Genomic DNA, 22,905 nt, shown 5'->3' on the forward strand with positions numbered 1-22,905 from the left:
GTCTGATTCATGCCTTATTTCACTTTGCCCTCACGGGAACACATCAACACGGTGATTAGCATATGCTCTCTCTTTTTTGTAACTTGTCAGAAAATGAAACGGTGATGCGGAAAGTCAGAAACTGATCAAATATGCGGCGTTACGAGTTAAAGGCAAACGAGTTGGACGCTTAACCGACGGAGCCACCCGGGCGCCCCCCCCTTTGTATAAGTTGACTTATTTTGAGAGGGTTAGAGACAGCATGAGTGCGGGTGGGGCAGAGAGAGGGAGAGAGAATCCCAAGCAGGCTCCATGCCTCTCGCAGAGCCCAACACAGGGTCTGAGCTCACACAACTGTGAGATCAAGACCTGAGCTGAGATCAAAGGTTGGACACTTAGCCAAATGAGCCGCCCAAGCGCCCCCAGAATGTGATCTTCTTTGGAAAACAGAGCCTTTGGAGCTGCGATGAGTTGAATTAAAATAAGGTTATGCTGGATGAGGGTGGGCCCAAAACCCAATACGACTGGCGTCCTCATGAGAAGAGGAGAGGAGTCACAGACACACACAGAAGACACGGAGGCCAGGTGAAGACGGGCGCTGACGCCAAGGCGCCCTCATCATTCTCTGAGAATCTGAGCTACGTCCTTCCATTTTCTCGCAGCACAAAGTCTTGCTGTCCAAAATCTGATGACCGGCGAATTTCCTTTTCCTTGTGGATTGCTTGCTCATGTTTTCCTAGCCACCTAAAGGATTTCTGCCGCCTCTGACACACGCAAGTTTTACTAGCATCGGTCTCAGTATCGGTCTTGATGGGTCGATGTCCTCCAGTACTCGGCGTGCTCTTCCCGGATGTCGCTTCCCGCTGTATCGTTTCAGGAAAACTTTCTCGCACTACGGTCTGAGGTTATTCGCTCTGTCTCCCTGCTTGGGTCTTCTTTGGGGACTCTCAGTACCGTACGTTGGGTCTTCTTTGCCTGTCTTCAATATTTGCAATTTTCTTGGAAATCCCTTTTTTGGCGTCTTTTAAGTTTCATTTTGATTTTTTAAATGTGTTAAATGTTTGTTTATTTATTTATTTAGAGACAGACAGAGAGAGAGAGAGAGAGAGAGAGAAAGCATGCATAGGGGACGGGCAGAGAGAGAGAGAGAGAATCTCAAGCAGGCTCCGTCCACACTGCCAGTGCAGAGCCTGACGTGGGGCTCGATCCCATGAACCGGGAGATCATGACCTGAGCCAAAATTAAGAGGCGGAGGCTTAGCCGACTGAGCCACCCAGGTGCCCTGGTTTTATTCTGATTTTTTATAAAGTTCTCCTTTTCAACAACAGCCAACGATGTGGGCTGGGGGTGTGCCTGGGTGGCTTAGTTGGTTGAGCGTCCGACTTCGGTTCAGGTCATGATCTCACGGTTCATGGGTTCAAGCCCCACATCAGGCTCTGTGCTGACAGCTCAGAGCCTGGAGCCTGCTTCGGATTCTGTGTCTCCCCTCTCTGTGCCTCCCCTGCTCACGCTCTCTCTCTCTCAAAAAAAATAAAGATTTTTTAAAAATTAAAAAAAATAAATAAATAAAGACAGAGGCCCTACTCTCGAGGTGTTTACATTCTGCTGGGGAGATGGACAGCATACAAGCAAGTAAATATATAATATAGTTTCAGGTAGTCATAAGGGAAAGGGAGATCAAAGCAGAGAGAATGGAGGGGAGTTGCGGGTGAGAGGGTGGCTGTTTCACACAGTATGGTCAGGGAAGGCTCTTACTGGGAATGAGACATGGGATGGTCTGGGGTAAGAGCTTTCTCTCAGGAAGAAGGGGGAAAGCAGGTGCAAAGGCCCTGTGGTAGGAATACACTTGGCAGAGTCAAGAAATAGTGAGGAGGCTGGTGTGGCTGGAGCAGAGTCAACCAGGGATGGAAAGGCTAGAGACCAGGTCTGAGGTAGCCAGGGACCACAGTGTGGGGCCTTGTTTGTGACTGGGCTTTCGCTACAAGTGAAATCATCACCCTGGAGTATGACGGCCTCTCCTACTGGTCTAGGTGCTCCCCAAGGGCTGAAGCTGGGGTCTTGCTCTTCTCTGAATGTCCAGCGGTGTCAGGGCATGTCCCCTGAGAAGTCTCAAAATGTGTTTTTAAAAATTAATGAGGGGATGGGGCGCCTGGGTGGCTCAGTCGGTTAAGCATCCGGCTTCGGCTCAGGTCATGATCTCACAGTTCATGGGTTCAGGCCCCACGTCGGGCTCTGTGCTGCTAGCCGGAGCCTGGAGCCTGCTTTGGATTCTGTGTCTCCCTGTCTCTCTGCCCCTAAATCACTCACATTCTGTCTCTGTCTCTCTCAAAAATAAATAAACATTAAAAAAAAAATTTTTTTTTAAAGAATATCTTTAAAAAAATTAATGAGGGGCGCTCTGGTGGCTTAGTCAGTTAAGTGTCTGACTTCAGCTCAGGTCACGCGTGATCTTACAGTCTGTGGGTTCGAGCCCCGCATCGGGCTCTGTGCTGACAGCTTGGAGCCCTGGAGCCTGCTTCAGATTCCGTGTCTCTCTCTCTCTCTCTCTCTGCCCCTCCCCTGCTCGTGCTCTTTCTCTTTCAAAAATAAATAAATAGGGGAGCTCGAGGTGGGTCAGTCAGTTAAGCGTCCGACTTCGGCTCAGGTCATGATCTCACAGTCCGTGGGTTCGAGCCCCGCATCGGGCTCTGTGCTGACAGCTCAGAGCCTGGAGCCTGTTTCGGATTCTGTGTCTCCTTCTCTCTCTGCCCCTCCCCCACTCACACTCTGTCTCTGTCTCTCAAAAATGAACAAATGTTAAAAAAAAATTAAATTAAAAAGAAAGAAAGAAAGAAAGAAAGAAAGAAAGAAAGAAAGAAAGAAAATAAACATTTAAAAAATCAATGAAGGGGCGCCTGGGTGGCGCAGTCGGTTAAGCGTCCGACTTCAGCCAGGTCACGATCTCGCAGTCCGTGAGTTCGAGCCCCGCGTCAGGCTCTGGGCTGATGGCTCAGAGCCTGGAGCCTGTTTCCCATTCTGTGTCTCCCTCTCTCTCTGCCCCTCCCCCGTTCATGCTCTGTCTCTCTCTGTCCCAAAAATAAATAAACGTTGAAAAAAAAAAATTAAAAAAAAATTAAAAAAAAAAATCAATGAAATAATCGGGGTGCCTGGGTGGCTCAGTCAGTTAAGCGTCCTACTCTTGATTTTAGCTCAGGTCAGGAAATCGTGGTTCGTGGGACTGAGCCCTGTGCTGGGCTCTGCGCTGACAGTGCGGAGACTAATTGAGATTCTCTCCCTCTCCCAAAATAAATAAATAAGCATTTAAAAAAAATTCACGAAGTCACGGAGACACAGGTCTCTCTTTGGAAATCCCATCCCTCCACTGTCTGCCTGGCAAACTCTTAACTTCCAGCATGACCTCTTAAGACATCTCCTCCAACAGGAAGTCTTCCCTGATAGCCCCCAGCCTCCAGGCGGGGTCAGAATTCTCTTCTAAGTCCTCACAGTGTCTTGTGCTTCCTGCATTTTCACTTGTATTTCTGTACTGGGAGAGTCTGTCCCCTCCATCAGACTAGGATGTCCTTAAGGGCAGAGATCTGGAATGAGCCATCCCCAGGTCCCCAGCATCACCCAGAATAGGACCTCAGCCTCCAGAAGCCTCAGACAGTATATATAAATAAATCTACAAATGGAAATATGCTTCTGTCTGCTTAGCTGCCTTGCTCCTACTTATGCTTTAAAACCCCAGCCAAATGTCCCTTTTTCCACATGCTTTCTTCTGATTCTTGCAGCGTTCTCTCCCTCCCTCCCTCCATCTCTCTGCTGGACTGAAGATACTTCCTTTTTTTTTTTTGTTTTTTTTTTTTTTGTTTGTTTGAGAGAGAGAGAGAGAGAGACACTGCACGTGAGAGACAGAATCTTAAGAAGGCTCCATGCTCAGCATGGAGCCCGATGTGGGGGCTCGACCCCAGACCCTGGGATCATGACCTGAGCCAAAATCAAGCGTCAGACGCTCAGCTGACTGAGCCACCTGGGCGCCCACCTCCCGGACCAAAGATACTTGTATTATCACACGTGCCACCTTACCCACGTCCACGCAGTGGATGCGACCACGTCGCAGTGCAGCGACCCACGTAAGTACTCTCGGGATCCAGCCCTTCATCGACGCCTACCCGCCTTGAGAACTCCTATTCAACTACTAAAACCCAACCCAGACATTTCCTTTTCTGTTCTGCGTCGAATGAAAGGACTGGGGATGACGCTCCCGGGTCAGTGGGGCCCCGGGGCCGTCGGGGGGACAGGGCTGTGTCACCTGCAGGAGCAGCTTGCGGTAGCGGTCGCCCAGCAGCTCTGCGTTGCTCTGCTCCTCCTCGAGTTCCTCTTCCATTTGCCCCAGGCGCCCCTCCAGCTGCCGCTTCTCCTCCAGAATGGCTGCCCTGGGGAGAACGGGAGCCGGGCGGGTAGGGGGGAGGTGAGAGGGCAGGACGGCGGGAGGAGGGCGTCCTGCCCCACAGTACCGTGGGCCACTCACTTGCTAAGGCTGCCATTGGCCACCTCGTCTGCCATCTCGTCCCGCTCCTGCTGGACCTGCCGCCGGGCACGATCTGATGCGGCCAGTTCCTGGGAGGACAGAGAGGGGTGGAGGTCAGCAGTGGGGGGGGGGTTGCTATCTGGGCACCGGCCTCCCTGCTCCTCACACCTCAAGGCTCCCGGACATGTTTTCGCTGCAGGTGAACATGCCATCCCTGGGCGAGCCTGGAACGAACTTCAGTGCACGGCCAGGTGCCTCCTAAAAGCTGTCTCCTGAGCCCCTGACCCTTGTCCACCTCTCCCTTCCCATCCCCAGGCCCCTCCCCCTCAGCGCGGCCACAACCTGCTCCCCCTCCGGGTGCCCCCAGGCACCAGGCCTGACCCCCAGGTCCCTTCTTACCTCCCCTGCCCCTTTATCACCCACAGCCCTGTCCGTGTAGACCCTCTATTCTCTCTGCTTTCTCTCTTCCCCGCGTCCCCACAGTCCCAGCTCAGGCCTTGTCCTCTCTCCCCAGACTTTCTGCCTCCAATGTCCCCCCTCCAGTCCATCTCCTTAATGGCACCAGCTTAGGCCTGGCCGCCCGCTTTGCTCAGAACCCTCCCAGGGCTCCCGAGTTCCCCACGAGGCCTAGCCGGTTGGCCCCGCCCACCCTCACCGCCCCGCCTCCACCCCAGGCCACGCCCATCCCGGCTTCACCTCCTGCAGCCGCAGCACCTCCGCCTCCAGCGCCTTGAGGCGCTTCTCACTCTCCCGGTTCTGGGCAAAGATTTCCTCCCGCGAAGTGCGCGACTCCTCCACCTCCCGCCACAGCTCCTTCATCTGGGCCTGGGCGGAACGAAGCGAGTGAGCGGGCGCCGCCTGGTCGTGACTCATGCGGGAGCCCCTAACGTCGCCTCGGCCCTGCGGGGGCTCTTCGGTTCCCGAGAGCGAACAAAACCCTGCCGCCCGGGGCCGCCGCAGCCAGTCCCTGGCTCGCTGTGTGACCCGGGGCCAGCCCCTCCCCTGCTCTGGGGTTTCGGCAACCTCCAGTTTAAAAATGTAACAACTTAGGGGCGCCTGGGTGGCTCAGTCGGTTAAGCCTCCACTCTGGCTCAAGTCATGATCTCTCGGTTTCTGAGTTCGAGCCCCGCGTTGGGCTCCATGCTGACAGCTAGGCGCCTGGAGTCCGTTTCGTCTGTTTCAGATTCTGTGTCTCCCTCTCTCTCTGCCTCTCTGTGCCCCTCCTCCGCTCGCGCTCTGCCTCTCGCTCTCTCAAAAATAAATAAAAGTAGTACCTTAAAAATTTAAGTAAGCCCGAAATGGGTGTTGTATTTGGACTCTGCGGTGATAAGAAGGATGGCACACACTTCCTGATCGCTTACCGTGGGCCAGGCCCTGTTATACGTACACACTGGCTCCCTTAATCCTACAACTCCAGCTGGTGGGGTCTCGTTTCCTGGCCGGTGTACATATGGGGCAACTGAGGCACAGAGAGGTTCAGCAACGTGCCAAGGGTGGTAAGTGGCAGAGTCGGGACTTGAACCCGGGCCATATGGCCCCAGGGTTTACACTTCCAGCCACTTTGCTACCCGACCACACCACTGAGTGAGTAAAGATGCCAGTGTAAGAATTCTTTCTTCCATGGCGCTTAAAGAAAAAAAACACAAACTAAACGTCCACCGCCATTAAAAAATAATACAAATAATAACCTACTGGGGCGCCTGGGTGGCGCAGTCGGTTAAGCGTCCGACTTCAGCCAGGTCACGATCTCGCGGTCCGGGAGTTCGAGCCCCGCATCAGGCTCTGGGCTGATGGCTCAGAGCCTGGAGCCTGTTTCCGATTCTGTGTCTCCCTCTCTCTCTGCCCCTCCCCCGTTCATGCTCTGTCTCTCTCTGTCTTAAAAATAATATAAACGTTGGGAAAAAAAATTAAAAAAAAAATAATAACCTACTGTGCAGAGAGGACAGTGAAGACAGCACTGGGCTTGGAACTAGCAGGACAATTACCATCGCTGTCATTAATATTATTACTTGTTGGACAATAGCAGCTTTTCACTGCAGGCTTTTTCTCTCAGGGAAGACACGGTTGGGCAGGTTTACTTTTGGGGGAGGGATCTTTCTAGCCCAGTGCTGCCCAGTGGGAAGACATACATCGTTTTACCTTGTCTAATGGTCACACTAAAAAGGCAAAAAAGAAGTAGGTAAATTAGGTTGAACACTATATTTTTACATAGCCTCACATATCTAAAATATTATTTACTTCAATTTATTTTCTATTTTTTTCAATTTATTTTTTTTCTATTTATTTCAATTATTTATTTGTTTCTTATTAATTATTATTAAATTTACAAAATTTAATACATTACTAATTTCATTATTTCAACTATTTATTATTTCAATTATTTTTTATTCAATTTCATTTTATTATTTATTTTTATTTATTTTTATTTATTTTTTATTTTTTATTTTTTTAATGTTTGTTTATTTATTTATTTAATTTGAGAGATAGAGAGGGAGGAAGAGAGAGAGGGGGACACAGGATCCAAAGCAGGCTCCTTGTTGACATCAGAGAGCCTGATGCCCGGCTCAAACTCACCAACTGTGATATCATGACCTGAACTGTGAGATCATGACCTGAGCCGAAGTTGGAGGCTCGACCAAATGAGCCACCCAGGCGCCCCTATTATTTCCATTCATAATCACTATAAAAATTGTGCATATATATATATATATATATCATAACATATAACATATGACATAACATATATATGCACAATAACATATATAGCATGTAATTTGTTTTTTTTTTTAATTTTTTTTTTTTTTTTTCAACGTTTATTTATTTTTTGGGACAGAGAGAGACAGAGCATGAACGGGGGAGGGGCAGAGAGAGAGGGAGACACAGAATCGGAAACAGGCTCCAGGCTCTGAGCCATCAGCCCAGAGCCTGACGCGGGGCTCGAACTCCCGGACCGCGAGATCATGACCTGAGCCAAAGTCGGACGCTTAACCGACTGCGCCACCCAGGCGCCCCTATAGCATGTAATTTGGATTTCAGTCCTACCACATCTTAGGTGCCCAAGCTGCATGGGGCCGGCACCCACTTTATCGGACACTTAAAAAATGGAGTTTTTAAACATTAGACTTTCCTTTTTTAGAGCAGTATTAGGTTCAGGACAACACTAGGCAGAAGGTACGGAGATTGCCCACACAGCCCCTGGCCCACACACGCACGGAATCCGGTCATCAGCCTCCCTCGCCTGAGTGGGATGTTACAACTGATGGACGTACACCGACACACCGTTGTCATTAAAAAAAAGAATGAAAAAAAGTTAAGTAATCTCTACTCCCAACGTGGGGCTCGAACTCACGACCCCAAAATCCAGAGTCGCATGTTTTACCTACCGAGCCAGCCAGGCGTCCGCCAAAAAAGAATTAAAAAAACAAAAAACAAACAAACAAAAAAAACCAAAACCAACCAGCTATGACTTTCACATTAGGGGAGGAACCCTAAGGCATTTCCATGTCAAAAATTAAATAAACTGAAGAAATTGGACCTAAACCCTAAGCATTTTAAGTAAAGGAAATAAAACATATGAAAAGCAGCAAGCGAGCCCTTGGGGCGCGGGTGCTTACAAAGATGCGGCTCGCTGGGGCCCAGGGGGCGGAGCGACAGCGGGCCCGGCTCGCAGGTGGCTTCAGCCCCACCCCTACCTGCATCTTGCGAAGCTGCTTCACCGCGTCCTCCTTGCCCTGCGCGGCGGCCGCGTTCTGGGCTTTCAAGTCCTCCAGCTCGACCTCCAGCTTTTTCCGGGCGGCCACGGCCTGGGTGCGCTGCTTGCGCTCCTCGTCCCGCTCCACCTCGGCATCCCTCAGCTGCGGGGAGGCCGGAAGGGGCAGGCTCAGGGGACAGGAGGCCCGGGCTCCCTCTCCGTGCTGGTGACACGGATGTCCACCTGCCGGCCGCTGCCCAGGCCTCCAGCGCCATTCCCCCTGCCCTCTGCCTCTCTACAGCCCAGACGGATCCCTCCTCTCCGTCCCCAGGGCCCCAGCTCTGGGCTCATCCCCTCCCCCAGCAACCCCGCCCCCCACCCCTTGCCCCAGCTCTGCTCCCATCTCTCCCCTCCAGCCCATCCTGCCCACCTCTAGAGGGTCCTTCTACCCTCGGAGTTGACCCGCAACTCCCACCCCTCCCACGCAACCCCCCACCCCTGACCCCTCCCCCACTCCCACCCCCCACCCCTGGCTCTTCACGCAGCATGAGCCGGCTACAGACCACCGGAAATCCCTTGATGGGTTGAGTCCTGAATGAACGGGCGCAGACCACAGGAAGAGGGGATGAGTAAATGAATGAGGGAGGAAGGTCGTGGGTGAAGGGGTGTAGCAGGTCCGTGAGTACATGGGCAGGCTCAGGGAGGGGGGTGCTGGGGAGAGGAAGTTGCCGGAAATGGAGCAGTCTGGCAGATGGTGGAGAGGAGGTGGATTGGTGGGGAGGCTGTGTGTGGGTGGGGGGCCTGTGCAGACGGGGTGGTAGGTGGCTGGGTGAATGGTTTGGGGGTTGACGTCCCATCGGGTATATCCGTCTGTCACTGGGACATATGTGTGGGTTGGTGGGTTATTGTGGGTGAACGCGCTGGGGAGCAGGAGGGTCCCGGGAAGAATGACCGAGCGACAGGTAGCTGAGTGTGACTTTCGGGCCCTCTTGCCTGCGGGCACCAGGCAGCCTCCAGCCCCAGCCTGACCGCTTGTACCTGCTTGGCCAGCTGCCGCCGCCTCTCCTCGCCAACCTCGTCACGGCCCTGCAGGTCACGTTCGTGCTGGGCCTTGAGAGCCTGCACGGTCACTTCCAGGCGCAGCTTGGCGTCCTCGGCCGCCGTCAGTTCATCCTCCAGCTCCGTCACCTGCGTTCGCAGGTCGCTGACTGTCTGTTCTGCCGCCCGGCGGGCTCGCTCCATCTCATGCACCTGGTGGGGACGGGAGGATGAGCTCTGGGCACCTGCGGCACTAGGGAGGGGGAGGCCAGGACCCTAGATCTAGCCCAGGGCAGAGTGAGGGAAGCTTCGACGGACAAGCGGGGAAAACAGCGGGTCCACGTGCACTTCTCAGTTTGCTCGTTCACTCACCATCTCCCTGACACCTAGCTCACGATGTGTCTCAATCTGAATCGTCCTAAAACATTTCACGAATAACCTGATTGCAAGCTGTGTTATCTGAAGCCCGTGAGAGTCCAGTTCAAGTGTGTGTTAGGTCGGCTCTCACTCACAGTGGGTTATTTCCTCACGGGTTTTGTGATTTTGCATCGTGAGCTCACTTCACTCGGGCTTCGTCTTCGGGGATCCTGTGCGGTCATGGGTTGAAGGCACGTAGCTCCGGAGGGAAGTGTTCATTTGTGCCAGACTCCCAGGAGAGCACCATCCGGTCTACTGAGATGTTTTTCTCAGCTTGGGCGGGGTGGGGGGGAGGGGGGTGTGTGTGTGGGGGGGGTGGTGAGGTCCCCAGAGCTTCTGGTGAGTTGTAAATTCAAATCCCAAACACCCTGTGAGGGCAGATCCGGGCTTATGAATTCTCAGATCCTCCCCCACTCCCACCCCCGCCCCATCCCTCTCTTTTAACTGTCACCACCTCAGAGAAGCGTCCCTTGACCTGTCAGGGCCTGTTATCCACACTCCTGGCCCCGAGCCCTTCCTCGACTCAGCCTTAGTCACAATGGTCATTTAACATGAGCTGATGTGTCTTTTTGTGCAACGCTCGCCCCCACACTGGACTGTGAACTCCACAGGACAGGGACAATATCTGCATGTCCCCACTGCCCAATGACCCGCTTGGAACTTCTCATCAGTGACCGGGTCTCCTTCCTTGGAAGAGGCCAGCTGGTTTCCCCTCCTACCAGGCACCTGCCAATCAGCTTTGCTTGCTGGAAGGAATTAAACTTTCTCCTGTCAACACCCTATTTCCCACAAAGTAGGCATCTGGAGGCGCCACAAATAACTTGACAGTTTTCCGGAAGTAGAGACCTTAGTAGTTCCAGTAGGAGCTGGAGTTTTGGCTCTAGTCTCCCTGGGTCTACAGGCCAAGGGTAGGTCGCGGGGTGAGGGGTTCTCCCCAGGCCTGGCGGTTCTCTCCAGATCATCCCTGGAGCGTGTGGAGAAGACAAAGCCTTTATCTGATGTGCCCACGAGAGGACGTTGTTTGGCAATAAGGAAGGACGTCGGGAACGTCTGGGTCCAGCCTCACTGAAGTGCTTATTCTGTCCGGTGCCTCCCATCAGCAGTCATGGTGGCTGGTGTCCCTGGACCTGGCCTTGCGGCCACTCCATAAAAATATTTATTTATGTATTTAATTTTAAAAAAATATTTACTTGGTTTATTTTTTCAGGGAGAGAGCATGAGTGGGAGAGGGGCGGGGGGCGGGGAGCAGAGGATCTGAAGCGCGTTCTGCGCTGACGGCAGACAGCCCTATGCGGGGCTTGAACTCGCGATCTGTGAGATCACGCCCTGAGCCGAAGTCGGACACTCAACGGACTGAGCCACCCAGGTGCCCGTCGGTGAATACATTTACTGGGCAAACTTAAGGAAGGATGGGGTGAGGGTCGTGGCGGAGTTTTCGGAAGGCTGGGACACTGGCTGGGTGAGCGGGGACTGGGGGACAGGCGTAGGGGACTCCTCACTGGCCTGTGAGCCAGGGAGGAAGACAGAGGCCTGGGGAGGGTGGGGAGCCTGTATGTGCTCAGTGGGGGGCAGGGTGGCTTCCTTACTTCCTGCGTGTATGTACCAACACAGGTGTCCGGTGGAAGATTCCCCTCACACTCTGTGTATTTTTTGTGGGGCGGGGGGGGGGGGGGGGGCGGAGAGAGAGCACAAGTGAGCGAGGGGCAGGAGCTCACCCGATATGGGACTCGAACTCACAAACTGTGAGATCAGGCCCTGAGCCACCCGGGCGCCCTCAGCGTGTGTTCCGTGAGCACCTGTTTGGCGACTGGCTCTCCTCCCACTCTGTGCGCGGCATGAACACGTGACTCTGACGGTTGGGTCTCCCCACGTCCCACGTGTGAGAGCACACACGTGTGTGTGCGGCTCCCAACGTGAGGTGTGCGTGCGCCGCCCACGTGCGTGTCTGGGGGAGCGGGCCCCCCTGGCTCCCCCCCAACTCACGTTCTTGCCAACGTCATCCTTGCTGCTCAGCAGGGCCTCCATCTCCGCCCGCAGGGCCCGGTTCTGCCGCTCCAGCTCCTCCCGCGCCTCCTGCTCCTCCTCCAGGGCCCGGGTCAGGGACAGGGTCCGAGCCTCGCGCTCCCGGCCCTCCGCCTCGACCCGCTCACGCTCCTCCACCGCCCGCAGTACGGCCGCCTTCTCCTCTGCCAGGAGCTTCCGGGTGGAGGGAGATGGGGTGGAGGAAATAGATTAGCTGAAAGGAGCGTACAAGCGGACGGGGAGGAGGGAGCAGCCAGGGCCAGAGAGACAGAGACAGACGGACAGACAGAGGCAGAGACACAAGAGGGAGGTAGAGGGATTAAAGTTGCAGCTGTGCCCAGCTCCTGAGTGGATCAAACTGAGGAGCCCCTCACTCTAGAAACCCACCAGACGAAAGGGTGTTTCTTCCTCCTGGGGTGGTCGTAACAGAGAGCAGGTACGTCATTTTTCACAATGTACTTCAGCCTTTGCTGTTTTTTGTTTTGTTTTGTTTTAAGACACAGAAATTAGCAACAAGAAAAATCGCAAGATCTGCCAAAAGGGAAGAGAACAGGACTCAGAGTCAAGAGAAAAATCAGTCTGTGGAAACAGACCAACGGATGACCTCCACCCTGGGATGATCACACGAGGACTTTAACTACATTTAGTAAATGTCAGGACCGGATGGACACAGTGTGTAAAGTCCCACAGCTTTTTCAGGAGGGATTTGAAAGTAAAACAGACCCAATTAGAAGGGCCAGGACTGAAAAACATCATATCTGAAATCAGCGAGTCATTGGAGGAAACTAAGAGCAGACTGGACACATCAGAAGAACCAGTAAACTTGAAAACAGGTCGATCTAGGGGCACCTGGGTGGCTCAGCTGGTTAAGCATCTGACCTTGGCTCAGGTCACGATCTCATGGCCGATGAGTTCGAGCCCCGAATCAGGCTCTCTGCTGTCAGCACAGAGCCCACTTCAGATCATCTGTCCCCCCCGCCCCCCGCCCCTTCCCTGCTCTTTCTTTCTCTCACTCTCAAAAATAAATAAGCATTAAAAAAAAAAAAAAACAGGTTAATAGAAATGACCTTGATAGAGAAAAAAAGAAAAAGCAAAAAAGATCATAAACAAATCAACCGGGCTTTAATGACCTGTGTGGGAGCGTCAAGCAGTCGACTGCACTGGTATTTTGAGTCCCGCAGGAAGAGGAAGAAAAAGGAAAGGAAGAAGTAAAACTGTCTTCATTCATAGAAAATACGGTCACCAATGTAGAAAACCCAATGGAACCTATAAAAAAAAAACTACTCTCACTCATATGTGAGTTCAGCGAATAAAGTATAGGATTGCAAGATCAATATATCAAAATCTATTGTATTTCTATACACTGGCAATCAGAAACTGAAATAAAAATGGAACCACTGAAAATAGCATCAACAATACAAAATGCTTGGAAATAAATCCGACAAAAGATGTAAAAGATGAACACAGGAAACTAAAAACATTCCTGAAGGAAAGGAAACCTAAACAAATGGACACATGGACCACGTTCCTGGGCCAGAAAACTCAGCGTTATTAGGATGTCAGTTCTTCCCAGATCCATCTATAGATTGAACGCACTCCCAAACCAGGAGGATTTTTCTTCTGTGTGTAGAAACTGACACACAGATTCTAAAATACATGTGGAAATGTGAAGGACCTAGAAGAAATAAAACAACTTTGAAAAAGAAGAAAAGATTGGAAGGGCGCCTGGGTGGCTCAGTCAGTTAAGTGTCTGAATTAGTCTCAGGTCATGATCTTGCGGTTCGTGAGTTCGAGCCCCAAGTCAGGCTGTATGCTGACAGCTCGGAGCCTGGAGCCTGCTTCAGATTCTGGGTGTGTGTCCCTCTCTCTGTCCCTCCCCCAATTACGCTCTGTCTCTGACTCTGTCTCTCTCAAAAATAAGTAAACATTAACAAAATTTTTTTAAAAAACAGAGAGCTGACACTACCTGATTTTTAATATATACATAAAAACAAGTCAGCAAAGAGAGCCTTTTCAGGGGGCGCCTGGGTGGCTCAGTCGGTTGAGCGTCTGACTTTGGCTCAGGTCACGATCTCATAGTCCATGAGTTCGAGCCCCACGTTGGGCTCTGTGCTGACAGCTCGGAGCCTGGAGCCTGCTTCGGATTCTGTGTCTCCCTCTCTCTCTGCCCCTAACCCACTTGCATTCTGTCTCTGTCTCTCTCAAAAATAAATAGACATTTAAAAAAATATTTTTTTAAAAAAGCCTTTTCATCAAATAATGCTCAAACAATTTGATAGCCATGTATAAAAAATTAGTCTGGAGCCATGACAGCACCATATAAACAAATTAACTCAATCTGGATCAGAGACCTACATATAAAACCAAAAAGGAGAAAACCTCTGGAAAAAAATACAGGAAACCTCTGTGACCTTGGGTCATGCAATATTTCCTCAGACACAATATTAAAAAGCATGGTCCACAAAATGACAAGTTAACAGATTGGACTTCATCAAAATTCCAAACGGTTGCTCTTTGAAAAACTCTTTGAAAGCAAAAAGATAAGCCACAGACTGGATGAAAATAGTTGCAAAACAATATATCTGGTAAAGAACTTGGATTCGCCATACATAAAGAACTTTCACAATTCAATAAGAAAGGAAACAATGCCCCCCCAAAACAAAAGAAACAACCCAACAAAAAAAAAAAATGGGCAAAAGATTCGAACAGACACTTCACCAAAGAGTTTGCATGCCAAAAACACACATGAAAGATATCCAATGTTGGTGCTCATTAGGGAATCATGAATTCACACCCCTACATCCTATTAGAAAGATTAAGGGTTTTTTTTTTTAATATTATTATTTTATTTTTATTTTTCAGAGAGGGTGTGACCAGTGGAGAGGGGCAGAGGGGCAGAGGGAGAGAAAGAAAATCTTAAGCAGGCTTCACAGTGCAGAGCCCAGTGTGGGGCTCAATCCCATGACCCCAAGATCATGACCCGAGCTGAAATCAAGAGTCGGACTGAGCCACCCAGGCACTCCAAGACAGACTAAGGTTTTATTCGTAACAGTCAAAAGCTAGAAACATCTTAAATGTTCATCAATAGGTTAATGGTTTTCAAAATGTGGTTTATGCAGGAATAATACTCAGCAGTAAAAAAAAAAAAAAGGAAAAATTATTATTAAAAAAAATTGGGGGGGGGTGCCTGGGTGGCTCAGTCAGTTAAACATTTGACTCTTGGTTTCATTTCAGATCATGATCTCATGACCCATAAGGTGGAGCGCCGCATCAGGCTCTGGGCTAGCAGCACGGAGCCTGCTTGAGATTCTCTGTCTCCCTTTCTCTCTGCCCCTCCCCTGCCTGTTCTCTCTCTCTGTCTCTGTCTCTCTCTCAAAAATAAATAAACATTTAAGAAAATCTTTAAAAAATGTTTTTAAATTAATAATCTCTATGCCCAACGTGGGGCTTGAACTCTCCACCCGGAGATCAAGAGTCACATGCTCCACCAACTGAGCCAGGCAGGTACCCTGAGGAATGAAATATTAATCCATGCCAAAACATGGACAAATCTCAAAATAATTCTGAGTGAAAGAAGCCAATCAAAAAAAAAAAGATTTATATGAAAAGATTTTATATAAAATTCTAGGAGAAACAAGAAAATAGACCCTGCATAATCAATGGTACAGTATTTTTTTTTTTAACGTTTTATTTATTTTTGAAAGAGAGAGAGAGTGTGTGAGCAGGGGAGGGACACAGAGAGACACACACAGAATCTGAAGCAGGCTCCAGGTTCTGAGCTGTCAGCACAGAGCCGGATGCAGGGCTCGAACTCACGAACGGGGAGATCATGACCTGAGCCAAAGTCAGACGCTTAAGTGACTGAGCCACCCAGGCGCCCCTCAATGGTAAAGTATTAAGCAGTCAAAAATAGATGCATTTGGAGTCTGAGAAGAAGAGCAAAGAGACAGAATGGGGCAGAAAAATATATAGAAGAAATATATAGAAGAAATAACGGCCGAAAATTCCACATTTCACAAAAACACAAACCCACAGCCAAAGCTGAATAAATACAAAAGCCCACAGCCGGATATATCATAGCCAAACTAAGAATCAAAGATAAAGAGAAGAAAATTAAACCAGCTAGAAAAACATCATATTCCCTACAAAGACACAGGATTTAAAAAAAAAAAAAATTGCTAACTTTTCATCTGAAACAATGGAAGCCACAGATAATGGAATGACCTCTTCAGAGTGCTGAAAGAATAAACCGTTGACCTCGAATTCAAGAGCCCGTGAAATAAATATCTTGCGAAAACGAAGTTTTGTAAAAGAATGAAGCACGTTTTCTAGATGAAGCACAGAGAGGTGGGGCAATTTGCAGAAGCTACACAGCCAGAAGGGGCCGAGCTGGGATGGGAACCTCAGGGCTGTCCGACCTTAATGCCCCGGGCTTCTGTGATTTTCATTTCACTCTCAGAGTGCCAGATGCTTGATATGATACCCAGCTAGATGGGCAAACTGAGGCCAAAATGGGGGTACACAGGGAGTCAGGAGGAGAAGCAAGATGGGTTATTTTATTTATTCCTCGTACGTACCCTCCGGTGCACCTTCAGGATATCCTGGCGAATAAAAGTGGGTACTACCAACAATTATTTTGGGACAAGAGACATAACTCTGGATGGATGGGAGTCCTATTTTCCAGAGATTTAGAAGAAAGAAGCATCCTGGGGCGCCTGGGTGGCTCAGTCGGTTGAGCCTCGGACCTCGCCTCAGGTCATGATCTCGCAATTCAGGAGTTCAAGCCCCAAGTGGGGTTCTGTGCTGACAGCTCGGAGCCTGGGGCTTGCTGGGGATTCTGTGTCTCCCTATCTCTGCCCCGCCCCCCCCCAGCCTTGCTCGTGCAGTCTCTCTCAAAAATAAATAAACGTTTTTTTTAATTAAAAAAAAAAAGAAGAAGAATCCTGCCTGAGCACCCCCCCCTCCCCGAGTTCACAGCTGAGCTGTGACAGCCCGTATTCCCAGTTCCACGCAATGACCGTGACCGTGGAAGCGTGAAAGAGCATCCCGACTCCCCACCGGGCAACCTGCGGCGCCCCACCTGGTCGAACTTGCGCTGCTTCTTCTCCAGCGTGCTCACGAGCTGCCGCTGTTGTTCCAGGTCCACGGTGGCGTCGTCCAGCTCCTGCTGCAGCCGGCGACGGCCCCGCTCCAGCCGCTCCGCCGCCTCCGTCTTTTCCGCCAGGCGCTGGGTCAGGGCCTCGGCCTCGCGCGCCGCCCGCCGCCGCGCCTCCTCGCCGGCCTCCAGCGCGCCCGCTTCCTCCTCCTGGCGGCGCCGCCACTCCGAGAGCTGCGGGGAGGGGGCGGGGGTGGGGGGGGAGAGGAGGAGTGGGTGACAGTCATGGAGGCCACCGAGGTAGTGCCCCATTCCCCGGACGAGGAGACTGAGGCCTGAAGAGGGAAAAGACTCGCCGCCCTGGGCTCTTCTGCCTCGGAGGAAGGTTGAGGTGGTGAGTTCTGTGAACCTCAGCTTCTCTGGGGGATTAAAATTACTCCCACGGGGACCCAGAAGATGAATCAGACTTGGATTCTGCCCTGGGGAACCCCCACTCTGATGGGGGAGACTGAGCGTCAGGGTCAGGCTGGTGGAGGCTACGGTAGAACAGGCATGGGAGTCCACAGGAGGCATTTAGAATTTGCTTAGAACATTCCAGAGAGACTTCCTGGAGGCGGGGGCATCTGAGATGGGTCCCGAAGTATGCAGAGGAGTCTGCCAGTTGAAGAAGGATAGTTACAGGCACGCATTCATCACTCATTCATTCAACGGGCCTGTCTCCAGGCCTCCCATACGTCAGGTTCCCACATGTTGGCCTATGCTGAAGAGCAAGGTCGGATTCCCATAGGGTCCCCCTTTCAAGGAGCGCGCGGCCTGGTAGGGGAACCCACGGGCAGAGAAAGTCGCAGCCGGAGGTGACTGGAACGGGGACGAGGAGGAGAAAGGGCACGGGAGCTCCGAGTGGGGGCGGTGAGGGACTTCCCGCCACAGGAGAGGCTGCCGTTAAGCCCTGAAGAGTGAAAAGGGTTTGTCGTGTGAGATGGGGAAGGGGGTGAGACGTGAACCCGGCAAATGCGGGGCTGAGGGGCGCGGGCTGTACCCCAGGGGCGCCGTCATCAGGGCAGAAGCAGGGGGCAGCTCTGTGGCAGAAAGACCGCGTGGAGGATGTGCCGGAAGGGGAGAAACTGGAGGCGGGGAGGCCTGCAGGGAGGCTCAGATGAGGATCCAGGTGTCAGAGGACGAGGCCCGAGCAGGGCCAGGGCTGTGCGGACACAGAGCAGGGGTGAGACGGAGTCGGATGGGCTCGGACCGACACTTTGAGGGCTGCGGGAGGGTCAGGGACGAGGAGGGGGGCCGCCGGGGGTGTGGCGGCCCGCCCAGGTCTCCTCCAGGACTGCTCACCTGGGCCTGGGCGGTCTGCAGCTCCCGGCCCGCCCGCTCCCTGGCGACGGCTTCCTCGTCCAGCTGCTCCCGCAGCCCCGCCACCTCGGCCTCCAGGCCTCGCACCCGGGACCCCAGGGCCAGCTTCGCCCTGGTCTCCTCTTGCAGCAGCTCCTGCACACGGAGGGCAGAGCGGAGGTCAGGTGAGGGCGGCGGTGGGGAGGCGTGGGGGGCTGGGCGTGGGGGCGGAGGGGGGGGCTGGCTCACTTGGGCATCGTGAAGCTGGGCCTCCGTGCTGCTCAGCTCCTTGCTCAGCCGGATGGCTCTGGACTCGGCCTCACTCAGGGCCCCAGACACGTTCTCCAGTTCAGCCTGCGGGGAAGGGGCACCTTCCAGTGGCGGCTTCCAGCCGGTGGCCCCTGCCGCTCCTCCCCCTCACATCCCTGCCACCCTGGGCTGGCGGGGACGTCACGTGGGGCAGCTGCTGTGGAAAACAGCCTGGCGGCTCCTCAAACGGTTACGCGACAGTTCCACTCCTAGGCATGTGCCCACGAGAACGGGAAACGTAGATCTCTGCAAAACCGCGTAGGGAATGTTCTGGGCGGCACCATTCGCCGTGGCCCGAAACGTGGACACTACCCAAATGTCCACTGGCTGAGGCACAGGGGAACGAAATGGAGCGTCTCCGTACGACGGAAGGAACGAAGTACAAAGGAACAAAGCGCTGATAACGCGCTACGGCACGGGTGAACCTTGAGAGCATTACGCTGGGTGAAAGACGCCAGACCCCAAAGGACAAACATCGTATGATTCCACCGATACGAAACGCCCAGGGCAGGGAATTTAAAGAGACAGAAAGGGGAATAGGGTTGTGTTTGGCGGCGGGGGGCAGGGGGGGAGGGGAGGTGGGGGGAACTGGGGGATGGTAGCTGCAGAATATAGTATTCCTTCTGGAGGGTGATGAAAAAGCTGGCTGGCTCAGTCGGTGGAGCACGCGACTCGATCTTGGGGTTGTGAGTTCAAGTCCCACGCTGGGTGTAGAGATTACTTAAAAAAATATTCGGGGGGTGCCTGGGTGGCTCAGTCGGTTGAGCGTCCGACTTCGGCTCAGGTCACGATCTCGCGGTCCAGGAGTTCGAGCCCCGCGTCGGGCTCTGGGCTGACGGCTCAGAGCCTGGAGCCTGTTTCCGATTCTGTGTCTCCCTCTCCCTCTGCCCCTCCCCCATTCATGCTCTGTCTCCCTCTGTCTCAAAAATAAATAAAACATCAAAAAAAATTAAAAAAAAATATTTGGGGTGCCTGGGTGGCTCAGATTGTGTTATGGCCAGTGGAATACAAGCAGAGTGATGGATGCACATTTTGTCACTTCCTCTCTTTCCCGCTTCCTAAGCAGGATCCCAGATGTGCCCATAACCCAGATCTGACTCTGAAGACGACAATGCTCTCAGGGGTCATCAAATCGACAAACTAAGGAACCGGGATCTGGGCTGACCTCGTGGAGCATAGTATCCTGCTGGCCTCCACTGCCTGCCCTGAGTCTCCTTCTCGAGAGGGAAAGACACATGCCTTTTATTTAAGCTGATGGATTCCGGGATGCCTTTGTGATAGCAGCTTAATTTTTTACCCTAACCCCAACGCACTACTTTTAATTTGGACACTAAAAACTGTAATGATGTTTTCCCCTGGAGGAGTTGGACAATTACAATTCGCTCTTCCCTTCGTTCTTTGCTTCTTTGTATAGTCTCAGTACCGCAAAAGTATCGGTCATTTAGTTAAAAAGCATAGTAAGATTAAAATTTAAAAGTCCGCATTTCTTGGGGCGCCTGAGTGGCTCCGCCGGTTGAGTGTCCGACTTCAGCTCAGGTCGTGATCTCGCAGTTCATGGGTTCGAGCCCCGCGTCCATCGGGCTCTCTGCTGACAGCTCGGAGCCTGGAGCCTGTTTCAGATTCTGCGTCTCCCTCTCTCTCTTTCCCTCCCCCGCTTGTGCTCCGTCTCTCTCTCTCTCAAAAATAAGTAAACATTTTTTAAAAGGGCTGCATTTCTTTGAACGGTCACAGTGTGATATTGTCCCCACACAGTTCCACGCGTTCACACTGCGCTTTTCTAATCAGAATACGGATTGTTTACGGCTTCTAGGAGGGTGGGAGTCACGGTAGGGTTAAGAGGTACAGGCTCAGGCATGCCTGGGTTTGACTTTAGGCTCTGGGGGGGGGTCTTGGACAATCAGCTTCACCTCCCCGGGCCTCGGTTTCCTTGTGTGTAAAATGGGAACCATATTAGCACTTCCTTCAAAGGAGAAGTCGGGAAGATTTGGTGAAATACACAGGATATTCGGTACAGAGTATTTGCTCACCAAACACTAGCTGCTCATGCGTGACTGTGTTGGAGGAGTTGGAAGGGACGACGGGGCTGCCGTGGAGCAAACCGAAGCCCAGAGAGGTGGCCCGGCTGCCCCGCTCCTCACCTGGGCTCGCTGCAGCTTCTCTGTAGCCTCTGCTCGCGCCCGCTCCCCGTCGCCGGCCCGGCCCTGCACCTCCTGCAGCTGGGACTCCAGGCGGCGCCTCCGCTGCTCGCCCTCCTGACGCGAGGTCTGCAGGCTGCTCAGCTCCGCCCGTAGCTCAGACACCTCGGCCTCCAGGGCCATCCGGGTCTTCTCCCACGTACCTTTGCTCTGGCAAGGGAGACAGACCGGCCAAGATTTATGCTTCCTCCCTCCGCCGGGCAAACTCCTGCTTCAGGGTCTTGGCACTGGCTGATCCCTCTGCCTGGAACGCCTCACTGCTCCTTAAATCCCCAGACACCTTCCTGCCCCGGGGCCTTTGCACTGGCTGTTCCGGCGGCCTGGAACATGCTTCCCTGGGGCGCCGGATGGCTCCCCCCCCACCTCCCTCGGTTTTCCACTCAGACGTATGTTTCCCCCAGTACATATCATGAATGTGTCGATGTTGTTCAGTCTTTGCCTCTCCCGCTAACATGTGAGCTCCACCACAGAGAACACTGGGGTCCCCACTACCCCCACTACCCACTACGGGGTCCCCAGGACCACCCCCAGAACATGGTATTTGCTCCACGTTTGCCGAATGAAAGGAAACAAGAGCAAAATGGACACACGAGGAAACACGAGCCGGCCTAGAACCAGGAAGCCCCTCCTCTGCTCCTGGCTCCCCCTCCCCCAGCCCCTCAGAAGCCCCCTTTCCTGTCCCAACCCACCCTCCGGGCCTGTTCCAGCTGTTCGGCCAGCTCTCCCAGGGCCTGGCCGTGGCGCTGTCTCAGCTCCTGCACCGCCACTTCGTGAACACGCGTCTCCTCCTCCAGAGCCTTCTTCAACTCCGTCACCTCCTGCTCCCTCTTGGACCTTGCATTGAAGGAGGCGAACAGGGAACAGCATTTCAGAAGAGAGGCAGGGCCTTTGGGGGAGTCCTCTTGACAGCTGGGTGTGCCTCCTTTGATTGTTTCCCTTCAAGGAGGAGGACCTCACTCTACATTCCCTAAGGGGTCTGGGCGGGAACCGTGGGAGGAGTGTGGCTTTGAGGGCGAACTCCTGCACATCCTTCAAAACCCTACCCAAAAGGCCCTTTCTCAAAGGAAGTCTGCCTGGACTTCCTCCACAGACACGGTTTAGGGGCTTTCTCTTTCCACCCACAGTGCCCTGTGCTGCTCCCTTAGAGCACACTTTGTTCTCGATTGGGTCCCTTTGCCAGAATCTGCCGGGCAGTTCCTGGCAAACCCCTGTGTCTGACTCATCTCCTTCCCCCAGCTTGGCCCAGACTAGCGGCAGAGCTGATGTTCCATAATCAACTGGTGAATGGCTAAACCTCTGCGTCCACGGAGGGCTCGCGCCCCAAGTCCTTCTCCCCACCGCCCCTCGCCCCGCCCCTGCCCCTCACAGACCCCGGCTGTGCCACCCGCAGGGCAGTCCGGCCTCACCGGAGCTCCTGCTGCGCGTTGGTGGAGTCCAGCGTGTCCTCCAGCTCGCTCCGTAGCGCCTCCAGCTCCTCGCCCAGGTCCCTGCGCTGCTTCTCTGCCTTGGCCCTGGCCGCCCGCTCGGTCTCCAGGTCCTCCTGGGCCTCGGCCAGCCCTGCTTGCGCCTCCCGCAGGGATTTGAGCAGCTGGGCCCGGGCCCCGCCTTCCTCCTCCGCCCTGGGGGTGGACAGGGGCCACGGAGTTGGTACGGGGACAGGCAGAGGGCAGGGATGATTTCTGGGGGCGGGGAGGCTTGGTGTGGATTTGGGGGCGGCCCATCCCGGGGTGAAATCCCAGCTCAGCCCTTGGGCACACGCTCAGTACTCAGAGCCTCGGTTTTCTCAGCTGTAAAATGGGAATGACACCACGAGTAACCACAGGGACGCTTACCGAGCTCCTGCCACATATGACCCTTTGCTTTATCGTCTCATTAATGACCACACCGAATGAGGAAACTGAGGTACAGAGTGGGAAAATACTTGCCCAGGTCACACGGTCAGCGAGTGGCAGAGCTGACCCCAGCAGCCTGCCTCATGGCCCCCGTGAGACACGGCCTCTTGCAAAGAGAAGCCGAATGGAGGGGCAGCATGGACCGCGGGTGAAATTGCTCATGGGGCACCTGGGGGCTCCCTCGTGAAGCATCTGACTTTGGCTCAGGTCATGATGTCATGGTTTTGTGAGTCCGAGTCCCACATGGGGTGAGCTTGAGCCCCACTTCTCTCTCCCTCTCTTCCTCTCTCTGCCCCTCATGGGATTCTTTCTTTCTCTCTCTCCCTCTCTCTTCCTCTCTCTCTCTCTCTCTCTCTCTCTCTCTGCCTCTAGCTCACTGGCGCCCTCTCTCTCTCCCTCTCAAAAAAAAAAAAAAAAAA

The 22,905-nt window shown here is 53.1% G+C and overlaps 1 protein-coding gene across 3 annotated transcripts in view; it reads right to left on the minus strand.

The window, feature by feature from the left end:
• The window catches only part of MYH14 (myosin heavy chain 14), an 86,776-nt gene that overhangs the window by 7,003 nt on the left and 56,868 nt on the right, over window positions 1-22,905 (minus strand). For all 3 annotated transcript variants that reach the window (XM_047077569.1, XM_047077568.1, XM_047077567.1), the window contains 12 exons: window positions 22,001-22,213; window positions 21,284-21,428; window positions 20,538-20,744; window positions 18,340-18,444; window positions 18,094-18,246; window positions 16,738-16,986; window positions 11,619-11,831; window positions 9,219-9,431; window positions 8,182-8,343; window positions 5,186-5,314; window positions 4,490-4,578; window positions 4,271-4,394 (listed from right to left, as the gene is read on the minus strand). In XM_047077569.1, coding sequence (XP_046933525.1) covers window positions 4,271-4,394; window positions 4,490-4,578; window positions 5,186-5,314; window positions 8,182-8,343; window positions 9,219-9,431; window positions 11,619-11,831; window positions 16,738-16,986; window positions 18,094-18,246; window positions 18,340-18,444; window positions 20,538-20,744; window positions 21,284-21,428; window positions 22,001-22,213 — 2,002 coding nt within the window. The remainder of the gene's footprint in view (window positions 1-4,270; window positions 4,395-4,489; window positions 4,579-5,185; window positions 5,315-8,181; window positions 8,344-9,218; window positions 9,432-11,618; window positions 11,832-16,737; window positions 16,987-18,093; window positions 18,247-18,339; window positions 18,445-20,537; window positions 20,745-21,283; window positions 21,429-22,000; window positions 22,214-22,905) is intronic.

Source organism: Lynx rufus, unplaced genomic scaffold, assembly GCF_022079265.1.
Source record: "Lynx rufus isolate CCGP_SWC_20201006 ecotype Redwood Valley unplaced genomic scaffold, mLynRuf1.p SCAF_16, whole genome shotgun sequence".
Taxonomy (NCBI): domain Eukaryota; kingdom Metazoa; phylum Chordata; class Mammalia; order Carnivora; family Felidae; genus Lynx; species Lynx rufus.